We start from the raw sequence: 15,622 nt of genomic DNA, 5'->3' as shown, positions 1-15,622 counted from the left end.
CCTGTAATCCTAGCTACTCAGGAGGCTGAGATCTGAGGATCGCGGTTCAAAGCCAGCCCGGGCAGGAGAGACCGTGAGACTCCTATCTCCAATAAACCACCAGAAAACCGGAAGTGGCGCTGTAGCTCAAGTGGTAGAGCGCTCTCCTTGAGCTGAAGAGCTGAGGGACAGCGCCCAGGCCCAGAGTTCAAGCCCCACGACCGACAAAAAAAAAAAAAACCAACTAACCAACCAACCCGGGCTGGGAAGGTGGCTCAGCGGTAGAGTGCTTGCCTTACATGCATGAGGCCCTGGGTTTGATTCCTTAGCACCACTTAAGCAGAAAAACCCGGAAGTGGCACTGTGGCTCACATGGTAGGGCCCTAGCCTTAAGCTGAAGAGCTGAGGGAGAGCACCCAGGTTGTTCAGCCCCACGACCAAAAAACAAAAACAAAACCTATCCTGGGGGCCTGGTAGGGTGGCTCAGTGGTAGAGTGCTAGCTTTGAGCTGAAGAGCTAAGGGACAGCGCCCAGGACCAGAGTTCAAACTCCACGACTGACAAAAAAACCATGGGGCATGAGCTTCTTTTGCTCAAGGCTAGCTCTTTACTGGAGCCACAGCACCACTTCTGGCTTTTTCTGTGTACGTGGTACTGAGGAATCGAACCCAGGGCCTCATGCATGCAAGGGAAGCGCTCTACCACGGAGCCACCTTCCCAGCCCCCTCCTTGGCATTCTAACAGTGCTTCTAGTCATTGTGTCCAGTTTTGTTGTCTTTCCTCTTCTCGGCCCGTCAAGGGATCAGTGTACCTGAAATTGCTCTGGGAGCCTTTGTACCTGTAATCTCGGCCCTTATGATGAAGCGCCTTGAAAAGTGCCTTTGTAGGCTGGGGTCCGGTGGCTCACGCCTGTAATACTAGCTACTCAGGAGGCTGAGATTTGAGGATTGATCTGAGGATTGCCCAGGCAGCAAAATCCATAAGATTCTTACCTCCTGTTAAATACCAAAAGAAAAAAAAGCTAGAAATGGAACTGTGGCTCGCGTGGTAGAGCACCAGCCTTTGTAGGATTGTAACTCAGAGCCTGTGAACAGGAAAAAGCATGATCTGTGGGGTTCAGGGCTGGCAAGGAGAACCCCTGGATCAGGCCAACGGTTTGATTCTTCTATCTAATCTGAACCCAGCAGTTTGTCCTGCCTAGCTTCTCTTGGAAGCTGTTTAGAAGGGATGAATATGCTGCTGCTTCGAGTCGGCCCGCTCTCACCCACCCAGGAAGAGGTCCTGTCAGAGTCCTCCAGGGTGTTTGCTATCCCAGGCACTGGCCTCGCGTGTCCCATCTCTGCAGATCCTGAGCCGCCCTGCACAGTGTACCAAAGCCTTTGGGTTGGGTTGGGTTGGGTTGGGTTGGGTTGGGTTGGTGGAGTGATTTTGGTTTTCCCCTCACACAGGAATCCTATGGCTAGAGGATGTGTAGGCCCATTTCTGCTGCCTGTCAGCCAGTTTTCCTTAACTACCCCATTTCTTCTGGCACCTCACTTTCTGTGCACACTTGCAGTCATCTCTTGTCTTTCAGGCCCCCTGGCTTAGGCTCTCCTTTCCCACATCAGTCACTGAGTATGGGTGTGTCGAGTATGTGTGTGCACACCTCCCACTTCACCTTCTCAAGCATACTTCCTTGTGTGAACCTCAGGCCTTATGCATGCTAAGCACACACCTTGTTCCCAACCCCAACTTGGTTGGTTGTTTGTCGCAGTACTAGGGCGTAAACTCAAGAATTTACTCAACTTTTCTGGTTTCATAGCTGGTGCTCTATCATTTTACCCATACCTTTAAATTTTTGTTGTTTAATTAGCTCTGAGTCTCTTAGGCCAGGTGCTGATGGCCCACGCCTGTCATCCTAACTACGAAGGTTGAGATCTAGGATCACAGTTCAAAACCAGCCCAGGCAGGAAAGCCCCTGAGACTCTTATTTCCAACTAGCCACCAGAAAACTGGAAGTGGCGCTGTGGTTCAAGTGGTAGAGCACTAGCCTTGAATGAAAAAGCTCAAGGACAGTGCTCAGGCCCAGAGTTTGAACACCAGGATCACAAAAAAAAAAAAAAAAGCCACAGAAGAGTAAATGCTTTTTCTACGGAAGGAAATGTACTTCAGTAATTCAGGTAGACATCTGTATTAGCAACCGGTGTTCTATTCTCCCTGTCTCTGTCTGTCTCTGTCTCTCTCTCTCTTCCAGGTTCTAGGGCTTGAAGTCAGGGCCTGGACGCTGTCCCTCCTGCTTTTTGCTCAAGGTTAGCTCTACCACTTGAGCCACAGCACCACTTCCAGCTTTTTCTGTTTCTATGGTGCTGAGGAATTGAACCCCGGGCTTCGTGCATGCTAGGCAAGCCCTACGGCTAAGCCACATTCCCAGCTAGTGTCCTGACCTTACAGTGCATAGTGCTTGCTTCTCCATGGCTTCAAGGGTCAGCTGTTTGATCGAGACGGTTTAGAAAGCACCGCCACACCCTGCCCGTCAGATGCTTAACATCTCAGTGTATCTCAGGCTATTCCTTGAACTTGCTGTGCAGCCCAGGCTGGCCTGGAACTTGAGCTCCTCCTGCCTCAGCCTCCAGCACCAGGATTACACACAGCCACTGCACCCCGCTTGGATGCTTGTTCATTCTTCACTGAGGGGCGGCAGCCTGAGAGTCTCCGCTTTCATTTCCTGAAAGCTGGACAGCTGTCTGCTTTGTGGCCCGATAGGGCTCCGTGAGCCAGGCTTCTGAGCGTGGCCCTGTGGGGGGCGCTGGATCCCTGCCCGCTGGCAGGGATTGAACCCATCTCTGGCGTACCTGCCTTCCCTTCGGCTTGCGCACGGCTGTGCTGACCTGAGTCTCGGGAGCACTAGGCTTTTCCTGCCCCTCTCTCTCCCTTAGACTTTGCAAGGCCACGGAGTAAAGCACGTCATAGGTGAGGCGGCGGTCTCCACCAGGACCTCCTGCAGACCTGACATGGTGGGCACTGCGTGTCAGTTAGCTTTGCATCACACCTGAGATGGTCACTTACTCGGAAGGAAAGTGTATTGGGCTCGGGGCTGTAGAGATTTCTGGCCAAGATCACAGTTCCTCTCAAGGCCGCTCTCGCCTCAGCTGTGGCCAGGAAGAGGCCTGGGTCCCAGGACCTCTTCAGAGGCCGTGACCACTTCCTTTCCGCGAGGCCTCACCTCCCACAGGCCCCGCACCTCCCTCTAGCGGTGTGGGTCTTTGTGGGACACTGCAGATCCAAATTTGCGTTAAAATCTTAGCTAGGCAGCTATTCAGGAGTCTGAGAGCAGAGAATTGTGGTTCAAAGCCAGCCCAGGTAGGAAAGTCCATGAGACTACCTCCAGTGAGCCACCAGAAAACCAGAAGCGGCGCTGTGGCCCAAGTGGCAGAGCACCAGCCTTGAGCACAAAAGCCATGCCCAGGCCCCTGGAGGGCAGTGCCCAGGCACTGAGTTCCAGCCCTAGGACTGGCTCACTTCCAAATCTTACAAAGATGCAACTCAAGGGCTACGATGGTGCAGGGCACCGCCGGTGCTACTGGGCAGATGTGTCCTCCAGGAGGTGGATGCCGCCAGGAGACCAGAGCCTTGTGTGTGACGGGCAGGGGTCATTTGCGTGAAAGGCACTTGGGCTGGAATCGGCACCACTCCCGATCTTGTGACAGGGCGCATGTGTCAGCCACGGCAGTGACAGCAGTGAGGAGCATCACAGGACGTCAGCTAACTCCCTCCATCCGCGTGGGCACTGAGTCACACGCCTCAGCCCTGGGTGGGCCCCACTTGGCACCAGCTGCTTTTTAACCCTGTCTTTTCCCTCCCGTGTGCCCTTTCCCCTGTGACTGGCCAGCTCCCAATTGGTGCCATCTTTAGCTTTTCTGCCTGGCCTACTGTTAGACTGGGGTGGCTTCTGTGTAGTCGTCCCCGTCCCCCCGACACGCCTCAGCCCCTTCTGCCACGAGCAGGCCACTGTCCCTGCCTCCAAGCCCTGAGCAGTGCACCAGGAAGGCACACACCAGCCCGCTGCCTTTCACCGTTCCCCCCTTTCCCCTGCACTCAGCTTCAGCTTGCTGCCCTACAGCGCCCCCTCCTGGCATGCTTGCATCTTTCAGATACTGGTCTCAGGAAGCTTCCCTTCTGCCTGCTTTATTTTGGTTAGGTTTATTTGGTTTGTTGTTTTGTGCTATTATTGGGACTTGAACTCCGAACCTTGTCCTCTCAATTGGGTTTCTTGCTCATGGCTAGTACTTCACCCCTGGAGCCATGCATATCTCCGGTGCTAGCTGTGTGTGTGTGTGTGTGTGTGTGTGTGTACGCGCCGTGCACGCGCGTGTGTGCGCTTGGGGCTTGAACTCAGGGTCTGGGCACTGTCGCTGAGCCTCTTTGTGCTCAAAGCTTGTGCTCTACCATTTGAGCCACAGCACAACATCTTGCTTTTTCTGAGTTAGTTTATTGGAGGTAAAAGCCTTATGGACTTTTCTGTCTTAGCTGGCTTTAACTGTGACCCTCAGATCTCAGCCTCCTGAGTAGCTAGGATTACAGGCATGAGCATCGGTGCCTGGCCCAGTTTTGGCTTTTTGAGAGTTAGTTGGAGATCAGAGTCTCACTCCTTTCAGGCTGTGGCCCTCGGATCCCAGGCTGCTGCGTACGTAGCATTTAGGTGTAAGTGATGTAAGTCTGAGCCACCAGTGCCAGGCTGGTTTGGAGTTTTTGAGATGGGTCTCTCCAGGTTGGCCTGGAACTTGGGTTGTCCTGCGTCTGAGCGGCCCAGTCCCTCTGTGATATCCCCAGCCATTCCTCACTGTTAACCCTCGGTCCAGAGTTATTCCTAGCACCAGGGGACACTCACTGTCTCCTCCCTCTGCAACTTGGTTTGTGGTATTTTTGATCATTTGAACTTGAGCTTGCGTGCTAGGTACTCTGCCCCGTTCCGGTCGGGTCTACTGTGTGTCTGGGGACGGCCTCAGCTATGACCTTCTCCTAGCTGGGCCCTGGACACACCATGGGGCCTGACTGGTTCATTGAAAAGGAGGTCTCTATCTTTGTCTTGGCCTCAAATCTCCATCCTCCTGATCTCCACGTTGCTGGGATTACAAGTCTGAGTGTGCCTCTGGTGGACATAGCCCGTAGGACCCCACTCCTGTGGTGTCATGCTTGCCAGCTTTCTCCACCGTGGGCACCTCCTGCTTGGCCTGACCGCCCCCCCCAGCAGTGGGGCCTGTGGCATGCGGCCTGCAGGGGGCTTGAGTACAGAACTGCAGCCTGGGGAGGCGGGCTGCAGCGGGGGCGTGGCTGGGGAGCAGAGGGGTGGAAAGGAGCCCCAAAGGACACGCCCCTCGCTCCATGCTCTCCTCGTTTCCAGAACCTCCCAGACAGTGCCACCAGCTGCAGGCCAGGTGTGCACACAGGAGCCTTTGAGGGACACTGGATCGGCTTCTGGGGGCCTTCTGCAGGGGGGTGTGGCGGGCTGGGCTTGCTGTCCTGGCCAGCCTCCCTCCTTCCCTCCCTCCCTCCCACCGGGATGCAGCCGCCCTCCAGCTGGAAGTGTGGGCCTCTGAGCTCCCCGTGGCCTCTGGGTGCCTTTCCTGGTCCTCCCCTCTTGTCAGCCCTTCACTTACCTGTGGAGCCACCTGGGCAGGATGCGCGTGTGCCACTGGGCCCGCAGCCGGCATTAACCCCTTCCTTTCCTTCTCTTGCAGTGGCTGATATCCCAGCAGGTATCCTTTCCAAGTCCCAGGTGCTGGGGCCCTCACTCTTTATTTATTTGTTTGTCGGTCGTGGGGCTGAACTCAGGGCCTGGGCGCTGTCCCTCAGCTCTTCAGCTCAAGGCGAGCACTCTACCCCTTGAGCCACAGCGCCACTTCCAGCTCTATCTGCTTATGTGGTGCTGAGGAATCAAACCCAGGCTCAAGCATACGAGGAGAGCACTCTACTGCTGAACCACCTTCCCAATGCCCCCCCCTTCCCAAGCGCACCCCAGTCCTGTTCTGTTGTTTCCTTTTTGACTACAAAGGATGTGTTAGGAACTTGCTGCTTCCCACCGTCTGCCGCCTGCCCCTCCAGGCCAGCCCTCCTGCCCTCCCCTGGGCCTGTCCTGCCCCATCCCCCGGCTCCGAGGGTCACAGCTCCGTCTCCTTAACCACTGCCCCAGATCCCACAGTTCGAAGACGTCAAGTTCGAGGCAGCGAGTCTGCTGTCGGAGCTGTACTGTCAGGAGGTAAGCGCAGCCAGCCCCTGGCAGCTGGCCAGGCACACCGGAGCGGCTGGAGCTGGGAGGGGCCTGGAGGCTCTGGACCCCACAGCCAGGCTTGCCGGTGCCCAAGGCCTGCTGGGAAATGCGCGGTCTGGGCATGGCAGCGGGGGCCCTGGGCGTGGTTTACTTATGTAGGGGGCGGGGCAGGGTGCACCCAGCACAGATGCGGTTTTCCTTTCAGCACTTTTGAGGTGCCCAGGGTGGAGCCTAGGGCCTCTGCACTGCGCCCCCATCCCAGCCCCAGGGTTTGCCTGGGAGGTGACTGCCTCCCACCCATGGCTTTCGAGAATAATCTCATCCCAGGGTAGAGCCAGCCTGAGAGCCCAGGGCTGGCAGCAGGAGCGGGAGGAGGCAGTTGCAGGCCAGCCTGGGGTGGCCCAGTAAGAACCTGTCCCCCCCCCCCCAAAAAAAAAAAAAGGGAACAAGACAGGTGAAGGCACCCCAGACTCTGCACCCCTGCCCCCCCCCCCCAGCGCTGCCGTCTTGCTTAACACCTTGGGGAGCGTGAAGCTGCTTTGGGTCGCTTGAGTGAGGAGTTGGTTTCGTGTTGCGGAGCGGGGCTCGCGTCAGCCCGGGGCCCCCGGCGCTCGGCTGGCTTGCCTGCCTGGCGCCCTAGCAGCCGAGCCTGGGAGAGTTGTGCCTGAGCTGGCTTTAAACCTCGGTTCTCTAGATGGCAGCCTTGTAGGTGCTGGGATACAGGTATGAGCCACGGGTGCCTGGCTATGGAAATTATTCTAAATGATTCAAAAGTTTCCCAGCCGAGTGCTAGTGGCTCAAGCCTGTCATTCTAGCTACTCAGGAGGCTGAGATCTGAGGATTGCCATTCAAAGCCAGGCCAGGCCGGAAAGTCTGTGAGACTCTTTGTCTCCAATGAACCAGAAGTGGCGCTGTGGCTCAAGTGGTAGAGCGTGAGCCTTGAGCTGAAGAGCTCAGGAACAGCACCCAGGCCCAGAGTTCAAGCCCCACGATCGACAACAAAATAATAAGAAATCGTTTTCCGGCAGTGAGCCCAATAAATCACTTAGTTCTTTCTCTCCCCCTCTCTCTTTTTTCTCTCTTTTGGCTCATACTGGAGTTTGAACTCGGGGTCGTGTGTTTGCTGTGCAGGTGCTTTACTGCTTGAGATGTATCCTCAGCTTTTGTTTTTTGCTTTTTTTTTTTGTGTGTGAGTCCTGGGGCTTGAACTCTGGGCCTGGGCGCTGTCCCTCAGCTCTTCAGCACAAGGCAAGCACTCTACCACTTGAGCAACATCGCCACTTCCAGCTTTTTCTGGTGGTTCATTGGAGATAAGAATCTCGTGGAGGGGCTGGGAAAGTGGCTCAGTGATAGAGTGCTTGCTTTGTATGCACAAAAGTCCTGGGTTTGATTCCTCAGCACCACATAAGCAGAAAAAGCTGGAAGTGGTGCTGTGGCTCAAGTAGTAGAGCGCTCACCTTGAGCTGAAGAGCTGAGGGACAGCGCCCAGGCCCAGAGTTCAGGCCCCACAAACAGCAAAAAAAAAAAAAAGAATCTCATGGGGACTTTGCTGCCCAGGCTGGCTTTGAACTGTGATCCTCAGAAGTTCAGTCTTCTGAGTAGCTATTGGTGAGGCATTGGTGCCCGGCTGGGACTCAACGTTTTGTTTTGTTGGTCGTGGGGCTTGAACTCTGGGCCTGGGCGCTGTCCCTGTGCTCTTCAGCTCAAGGCGAGTGCTCTACCGCTTGAGCCACTACACCACTTCTGATTTTCTGGTGGGTTATTGGAGATAAGAGTCTCACGGATCTTCCTGCCCAGGCTGGCTTTGAACTGTGATCCTCAGATCTCAGCCTCCCGAGTAGCTAGGTTTATAGGCGTGAGCCACCAGCGCCTGGCTAGGAGTCAGCTTTTTGTTGGGCTGCCTGCCCTCTACCCTCCCATCCACGCTTCCCACCACGCTGCCATGGGAGGCACGTGCCGACATGCTCTAGGTGGTCTTCTAGGTGATCTGGCTGGGGCATGGCTATCCTTTGGATCTCAGCCGCCTTTATTTTCCTTTCTAAATAAGTGGCATGTGACAAACCACCTGTGGTGGCAGGGGCGGTGTTCAGGCAGGGAACTTGATGGCTGGCTGCTTGTTCCTCCTTGAATGTGATGGTTCCTTCCAGAATTCCGTGGATGCGGCGAAACCACTGCTGAGGAAAGCAATCCAGATCTCGCAGCAGACTCCCTACTGGCATTGCCGCCTGCTCTTCCAGCTTGCTGTGAGTACTGGGGGCCCCCGGGGCCCCTCAGGCCGCCACAGGCAGTGGGCAGTGGGCCTGCAGCCCCTGCCCCAGCAGCAGCCCTAGCTGGAGCTTTCTCTGGGGAGCGGGTGGGAGAGTGTTCCACGGCCCTCGAGGGCTGGCTGCTCCCCTAAAGCCACCACTTGGGAGTCTAGGAAGCCTTCAGAATCGTCTGCGGGCGCTGCTGGGCGTGCCTGCCCCCCAGACAGCACAGAGGCGGCAGTGTGGCCGTGGGGCAAGGAGGGCGGGCTCTGGGGTGCGTGGGTTTGGGGCCACTTCATTGCTTCCTTTTCAGCAACTGCACACGCTTGAGAAGGACCTGGTGTCGGCCTGCGACCTCCTGGGTGTGGGGGCTGAGTATGCCCGCGTGGTGGGATCCGAGTATACACGGTGTGTACCTGTGCCCGCGTGCGTGTGCGCGTGCACCTTGACAGCGATGGTAGTTTAGCACAGGGCGCAGATCCGGGCCTCCTCGAGGGGCTGCGTGTGCTTCCTGACGCCATGGCTGAGCTGGGGTCCTGGCAGGAATGTGGGCCGCGGGAGGCCAAAACCAGACTTGCCCAAATAGTGTGGGACAGAGGGGCACAGCTATCTGTCCCTCCGCGGATCCTGGGGGACGGGGCCCAGCTCACAGACAGGGCGGTGAGGCATTTGGCGCCCACACCTGCCCCCTGCCACGTCCCCTGACCCCAGGCCCTCTGCCGAGGGCGCCAAGATGGTGACGGGGTGTTCAAACAGTGACGTGTGCTGGGACCCAGTGCTCAGAAGAGCCCTGTGAGTTCTAGGCTAGCCTGACTTGCACAGCAAGGCCTGGTCTCAAAACAACAGAACGACAGGACAGGATGCCGCAGCACCGGAAGTCAGACAGGGACTGGCATGTCACCTGCCCGCCTGTGCTCGGGCCGCCTGCGGGCCCCGCAGGCCTGACTCCCTTCTCTCTCTCTTGCAGGGCTCTGTTCCTGCTCAGCAAGGGGATGGTAAGTGAAACTGGGCTGGGGGTGCTGGGGTGTGGGGTCGGGAGTAGAGTCTCAAGTCTGTCTGCCCCCTCCTCTCCCCTCCCCAGCTGCTGCTGATGGAGCGCAAGCTGCAGGAGGTGCACCCGCTGCTGACGCTGTGCGGGCAGATCGTGGAGACCTGGCAGGGAAACCCCATCCAGAAGGAGTCACTGCGTGTCTTCTTCCTGGTGCTGCAGGTCACCCACTACCTGGACGCTGGGCAGGTGCGTGGCCGTGCCTTCCCCGTGTCCTGCCCACCCTGCCCTCAGGACAGCTGCCCGCTCAGACTTGGGGGGAGGCCAAGTAGTTCTCAGCCAGTGTCCGCTGGCCTTTCCCAGGTGCCAGCAGGAGGGGCGTGGAGATGGGCGGGCCTAATGAGATGGGCGTGGTCTGTGTGAGGGGTGGGGCCAGGCGCCCTGGTCTCTTGCTCAGGCACCTCTTCCCCCTCCGGCAGGTGAAGAGTGTGAAGCCATGCCTGAAGCAGCTGCAGCAGTGCATCCAGACCATCTCCACGCTGCATGACGATGAGATCTTGCCCAGCAACCCCGCCGACCTCTTCCACTGGCTGCCCAAGGAGCACATGTGTGTGCTGGTCTACCTGGTGAGTCCCGTGAGGCAGCCGGGGCCCGGCCTGAGGGAGCGGCCCGCTGACCTTGCCTGTCTCCCGCCAGGTGACAGTGATGCACTCCATGCAGGCCGGCTACCTGGAGAAGGCACAGAAGTACACAGACAAGGCGCTCATGCAGCTGGAGAAGCTCAAGAGTGAGTGTGGCCGCGCCTCCACCACCCTGTAGCCGCAGGGCTGTGCACGGGCCCTGCTCCTGCGACCACGTGTGCGTGTGTGTGTGTGCGTGTGCGTGCGTGCGTGTGCGTGCGTGTGCACGCGGGGAAGTGCTGGCTGCCCGCAGCGGGTCCTTCTTTTTTTTCTTCTTTTGGTGCCAGTCCTGAGACTGGAACTCATAGCCTGGACCCTGTCCTTGACCATTTTTTCTCAAGGCTACTGCTCTATGCTTTGAGCGACGGCTTAATTTTCAGCTTTTTAGTGCTTAAGTGGAGGTAAGAGTCTCCCTGGGACTTTTTGCCTCAGCTGGCTTCCAACTGCCATCCTCAGATTTCAGCCTCCTGAGTGGCCAGGATTCCAGGTGTGAGCCACTGGTGCCCAGCTTTTTCCAGCTTTTTGTTGGTTAACTGGGTTTGAGAGTCTCAGGGATTTTTCTGCCCAGGCTGACTCCCAGCCTCCTTCCTCAGATTTCAGTCTCCTGAGTGTCTGGGAGATTACAGGGGTGAGCCACTGGTGCCCAGCAGGTAACGGTTCCCCCTCCTCCCACCCCCACCTCCTGTGCAGCCGGGACTATAAGCAGGTGGAAAGGAGGCGCAGCTCAAAGTTGCCGCTTTGTCTTTCTCTTCTGTTACTGGAGCTCCAGCCCAGTGTCTGTCTGTGTGTGCCAAGTGCGTGTTCCTCCCCTGAGCACCCCACCAAGAGGCTCCCCTTAACCACCCATGCTTGAGCTCCGTCCTCCCCGGCAGGAGGGGCCCCAGGGCCTCGGGCCTGCCCTCTGCTCACTCCTGACTCGCCCCCCAGTGCTGGACTGCAGCCCCATCCTGTCCTCGTTCCAAGTGATCCTGCTGGAGCACATCATCATGTGCCGGCTCGTCACAGGTCACAAGGCCACGGCGCTGCAGGAGGTGAGCCCGGCTGGGGTGGGGGCTCTCGTCCCTCCCCAAGTCCCCAGCTGGCCAGGCCCTGTTCTCTGGTGTCCCGCCCCCGTCCCCCTTCCTTGGAGGGGCCAAGTAGGGCGGGCGGAGGGGAGGAGACACGTCGGGCCTGGGCGAGGGTCGCCGTCCACAGGGAGGTCTTGGCCGCACGAGGCTTCTGCCGTGGGGTGGGGCTCCCAGCCAGGGCCCTGACTGCCTGCCCCTCCCCCCAGATCTCCCAGGTCTGCCAGCTGTGCCAGCAGTCACCCCGGCTCTTCTCCAACCACGCGGCACAGCTGCACACGCTGCTGGTGAGCGCCGGGGTGGGGAGGGGTCTGCAGTGGGCCTTGTGCGGGGGGGGGGGGGGGGCTCTCGGAGCCGGCCCCCGCGTCCCTGAGCTCGGGCCCCTTACCGTGCCCTGTCTTCGCAGGGCCTGTACTGCGTCTCTGTGAACTGCATGGACAATGCGGAGGCCCAGTTCACCACGGCGCTGCGGGTGAGGCCGCCGGGCCAGGCTGGGGCAGTGGCGGGACTCAGCCCGCGGTGCCATTGATAGCATGAGGACAGACCTTGGCCAAGGCCTTCCAGCCCCCATGTGCAGGGCGAGGGTGGGAGGGAGCTCAGGGAGGAGGGGCCTGGGCGTCTCAGCACCCTGTGTCCCCCTCAGGACAGGAGGCTATGGACACCTTGCTCCTGAGAGATTGGCATTTGCGTGAAGGCCTGGGCTCCTTTCCAGATACACTTCCAGCCCCTGGCATTGCCCCAACCCCTGCCCCTTGCTTCCTGCCCACTACACCCTTCCCTTTCACTGTACTTCCCAAATTTGGCCGCTGTAGGAGCAGGTGGTCCATCATCAGAGCCCAAAGCCAGTGCCCTGAGCGCCGACCGGGACAGGTGGCCCCTGTGCCCCAGGACAGGTCTCTGGTGTTGAGCGTCTCCGGTCCTGAGGACACGCGGGCTCCCCACGCACAGGGCCCTGCAGGGAGTGCTTGCTCGCTTAGATCTGCCCCTCTGTCTTTTTTTTTTTTTTTTGGTCGGTCGTGGGGCCTGAGCTCTGGGCCTGGGCCTGGGTGCTGTCCCTCAGCTCTTCAGCTCAAGGCGAGCGCTCTACCACTTGAGTCACAGCACCACCACTTCCGGTTTTCTGGTAGTTTGTTGGAGATGAGTCTCATGGACTTTCCTGCCCAGGCTGGCTTTGAACTATGATCCTCAGATCTCAGCCTTCTGAGTAGCTAGGATGACAAGTGTGAGCCACTGGCACTGGCTCCTCCGTCTATCTTGTTCCTCAAGAAGGACTGGGGGGGCTGGGAAGGTGGCTCTGTGGTAGAGCACTTGTCTTGCATGCATGAGGCCCTGGGTTCAACTCCTCAGGACCACATAAGCAGGAAAAAAGCTGGAAGTGGCGCCATGGCTCAAGTGGTAGAGCGCTAGCCTTGAGCTGAAGAGCTGAGGGACAGCGCCCAGGCCGAGTTCAGGCCCCAGGCCTGACAAAAACAAAAATAAAAAAGAAGAGTGGCTGGGGTGCAGCCAGGCATGCAGGTGGCCCTGAGTTCCATTCCTGCCACTGCAGAGGAGGAAGAGAAACCCCAGAGGCCACTGGCAGGGCCTCGTGTCTGCCGCCCGTTGGGTGACACCTGTGGCTTTTGGCCCTTTTAGGCTGACAGCGCCCCCAGACCCGGGGGGCGGGCGCTGCACCTCGGCTTCCCCTAGGTGTCCAGCCCTGCACCAGGTGCTGGGTGGGGGTGTTTGGAAAGAGCATCTGGAGGGACTGGGCTACTGCCCTCCCCCTGGATCCCCCACATCCATCCCCTTTTTGCGTTCCAGCTCACCAACCACCAGGAGCTGTGGGCCTTCATCGTGACCAACCTGGCCAGCGTGTACATCCGGGAAGGAAACAGACACCAAGAGGTAGTAGGTGCCACGCTTCGTGTCTGCCTTCTTCCCTTGGCCCGGCTGCCCTCGTCCAGCCCCGAGGCGGCCAGCTCGTGCGCCCCGCGCCCTCGCGTTCTCTGGCCCATAGAAATGGCAACTCCCCAGATGCAAGGACTTGGGCCGGCCAGTAGGGCATCGGGGCAGTGCGCCTGTTCTCTGCCACCCGGACCTGAGGGCCGCACACATCCGGCCAGGGGCCCTGCACCCGGGGCAGCCCGCGCTGGGCACACTCGCCTCCCGCGGAAGGCGGCTGCTCTGACTCGCGCTTTCCACCCTTAGCTGTACAGCCTGCTGGAGAGGATAAACCCTGACCACAGCTTTCCTGTGAGGTGAGCAGCCCCGGGCCCCCACTTCTGCGGAGGGGACCCCGCGGCTCTGTGCCAGCCGCCGCCTGGACCCCGCGGCTCTGTGGGACACTGTCCCACATCGCTCTTCTGTCCCCAGCTCGCACTGCTTGCGCGCGGCTGCCTTCTACGTGCGTGGCCTCTTCTCCTTCTTCCAGGGCCGCTACAACGAGGCCAAGTGAGTGCGGGCGCTCGCGGGCGGGGGGGGGGAGGGCTGGGGGGGTGCCTGGCCCAGGGCTGCGACTCGGTGCTCACGCCCCCGCCACCCTGCCACCCCTTCCCTGAGTGTGGCCGCGTCCCCTCCCCACCAGGCGCTTTCTGCGGGAGACTCTGAAGATGTCCAACGCGGAGGACCTGAACCGCCTCACGGCCTGCTCGCTCGTGCTCCTGGGCCACATCTTCTATGTGCTGGGCAACCACAGGGTGAGTGCCCGCCGGGCGGGCCGGGCGCGGGGCACCCTCAGCCTCCCACACACCCTGCTCGTGTGGGAGACCATTCTACCTTAGAGTCGCGGCTCCTCGGTGGGCAGCCTGTCCCCGGTGGGCGCGGAGCCCCTGCCCCAGCCCCTCAGCCTCAGCCACTGTTGGTTGACAGGAGAGTAACAACATGGTGGTGCCCGCCATGCAGCTGGCCAGCAAGATCCCGGACATGTCGGTGCAGTTGTGGTCGTCCGCCCTGCTCAGAGGTCAGTGCACAGGCCGCGGGGTGCTCAGCGCCACAGGGCCTGCAGGGTCCCCTGGGCAGGGCCCACATGCCTGGGGCTCCGGGTGCCCAGTGGGGAGGCTGGCGGGGAGACATTCCTGGGCTTGACCCGCCAAAAGCTGGCTGTGGAGGCGCGGCTGAGCTGGTAGAGAGCTAGCCTTAAGCGAAGAAGCAAAGCAAGAGCACGAGGCCCCGAGCTGCAGCCCAGAACCAACCCGGGGGCCACGGTGTCCCCCCAGACCTGAACAAGGCGTGCGGGAACGCCATGGACGCCCACGAGGCGGCGCAGATGCACCAGAACTTCTCGCAGCAGCTGCTCCAGGACCACATCGAGGCCTGCAGCCTCCCCGAGCACAACCTCATCACGGTGCGCCCCTCCGCCCCGCGCCCTGCCCTGCCCGAGGGGGCTGGGGGGCCGGGGACCCCGCCTCACCTGCTGTTCCCCCACAGTGGACAGACGGCCCGCCCCCGGTGCAGTTCCAGGCCCAGAACGGCCCCAACACCAGCCTGGCCAGCCTCCTGTGAGCCTCCAGCGCCCCGCGCCCCCCAACACCCTCTGTGCTCCTGAGGGCCGCCGCAGGCGTGTGCACTGACTTTCTGGCACCCTCCACGTGGGGCCGGGAGCCCAGCTGCTGGCTCCAGCGACCCCCAGACCACCTGCCCCGCGGCGCTCCCGCCACACGCCAGCTTCCGAACCCCGTCAAGAGGAAGAAGCCACGGCTGCCCAAGCCACCGAGGCCCCTTCCTCCCCGCCCCGGAGCTGGAGCCGGAACGGAAGCCAGGCAGTATCAGTGTCGCCGATCTGCAGTCTTGCCATGGTGTGGACTTTACCCAGCTCAAGGTGTGCAGTGACACCCCGAGATCTGAACCCCGGACCTCTCCCCAGCAGCCCCCGCTGCAGAGGACGCTGGAGGACCAGGAAGAGGTGGCTCTGACTGCAGGGCTCCGAGCAGAGGGGGGCCAGGTCCCCGATGGTGCTGCCCTTCTGTGGGTCTCCCGAGAGGCGGCCCGTGGTGACTCCCCTGCAGAGCAGGGCTGAGGCAGCGGACGCCCAGCAGGGCGGGGCCTGGGGCCGAGCCCAGGTCTTGATAGCTTTGCACAGTGAGCGACGTGGGGTCTCCCCAGGGGACACTGGCGGCACAGACCAGCTGCCACCACTGGGCCTCGGTGTGCCTCCTGGGCGGGCCACTGCCCGCAGCCAGCACCACGGGCTGGGACAGCGGTGCGGGCAGCAGGGCTGGGGCTCCTCTCCCAACCCCAGAAGAGCCTGGCGCTGCCCATGGGGAGGAGGTCGGGCGGCGCTGGCCCCAGAGCCAGGCAGAGACCCCGGCCTGCCCCATCCGCCCCACCGCTGCATCTGCCCCAATCATGTCATCCATCATGTCTCGCTCCGCCTATTTATTGAAGACTTGGCTTAGAGGGCATTGCATTTGTAGAGCAGTTGAACAAGAGCCTCAACTCTAA

The 15,622-nt window shown here is 60.0% G+C and overlaps 1 protein-coding gene across 5 annotated transcripts in view; it reads left to right on the top strand.

The window, feature by feature from the left end:
- The window catches only part of Mau2 (MAU2 sister chromatid cohesion factor), a 19,769-nt gene extending 4,147 nt beyond the window's left edge, over positions 1–15,622 (top strand). The window contains exons 2-20 of one of the 5 annotated variants that reach the window (XM_070008302.1): positions 5,696–5,713; positions 6,148–6,213; positions 8,373–8,468; positions 8,785–8,879; positions 9,439–9,466; positions 9,553–9,708; positions 9,939–10,085; positions 10,156–10,246; positions 10,733–10,789; positions 11,067–11,170; positions 11,413–11,490; positions 11,610–11,675; positions 13,004–13,087; positions 13,391–13,440; positions 13,556–13,633; positions 13,767–13,878; positions 14,051–14,141; positions 14,398–14,525; positions 14,609–15,622. In XM_070008302.1, the coding sequence (XP_069864403.1) occupies positions 5,696–5,713; positions 6,148–6,213; positions 8,373–8,468; positions 8,785–8,879; positions 9,439–9,466; positions 9,553–9,708; positions 9,939–10,085; positions 10,156–10,246; positions 10,733–10,789; positions 11,067–11,170; positions 11,413–11,490; positions 11,610–11,675; positions 13,004–13,087; positions 13,391–13,440; positions 13,556–13,633; positions 13,767–13,878; positions 14,051–14,141; positions 14,398–14,525; positions 14,609–14,683 (1,620 nt within the window). In that variant the 3' untranslated portion in view covers positions 14,684–15,622. Of the gene's footprint in view, positions 1–5,695; positions 5,714–6,147; positions 6,214–8,372; positions 8,469–8,784; positions 8,880–9,438; positions 9,467–9,552; positions 9,709–9,938; positions 10,086–10,155; positions 10,247–10,732; positions 10,790–11,066; positions 11,171–11,412; positions 11,491–11,609; positions 11,676–13,003; positions 13,091–13,390; positions 13,441–13,555; positions 13,634–13,766; positions 13,879–14,050; positions 14,142–14,397; positions 14,526–14,608 lie in introns of all 5 variants that reach the window. The other 4 variants (XM_070008301.1, XM_070008304.1, XM_070008305.1 and 1 more) reach the window with 4 other exon arrangements.

The sequence above is a fragment of the Dipodomys merriami genome, unplaced genomic scaffold (assembly GCF_024711535.1).
Source record: "Dipodomys merriami isolate MVZ:Mamm:240054 unplaced genomic scaffold, mDipMer1.0.p SCAF_70, whole genome shotgun sequence".
NCBI classification, from domain to species: domain Eukaryota; kingdom Metazoa; phylum Chordata; class Mammalia; order Rodentia; family Heteromyidae; genus Dipodomys; species Dipodomys merriami.
Note: the sequence above shows the minus strand (reverse complement) of the source record. Positions and strands in the feature narration are given on the sequence as shown.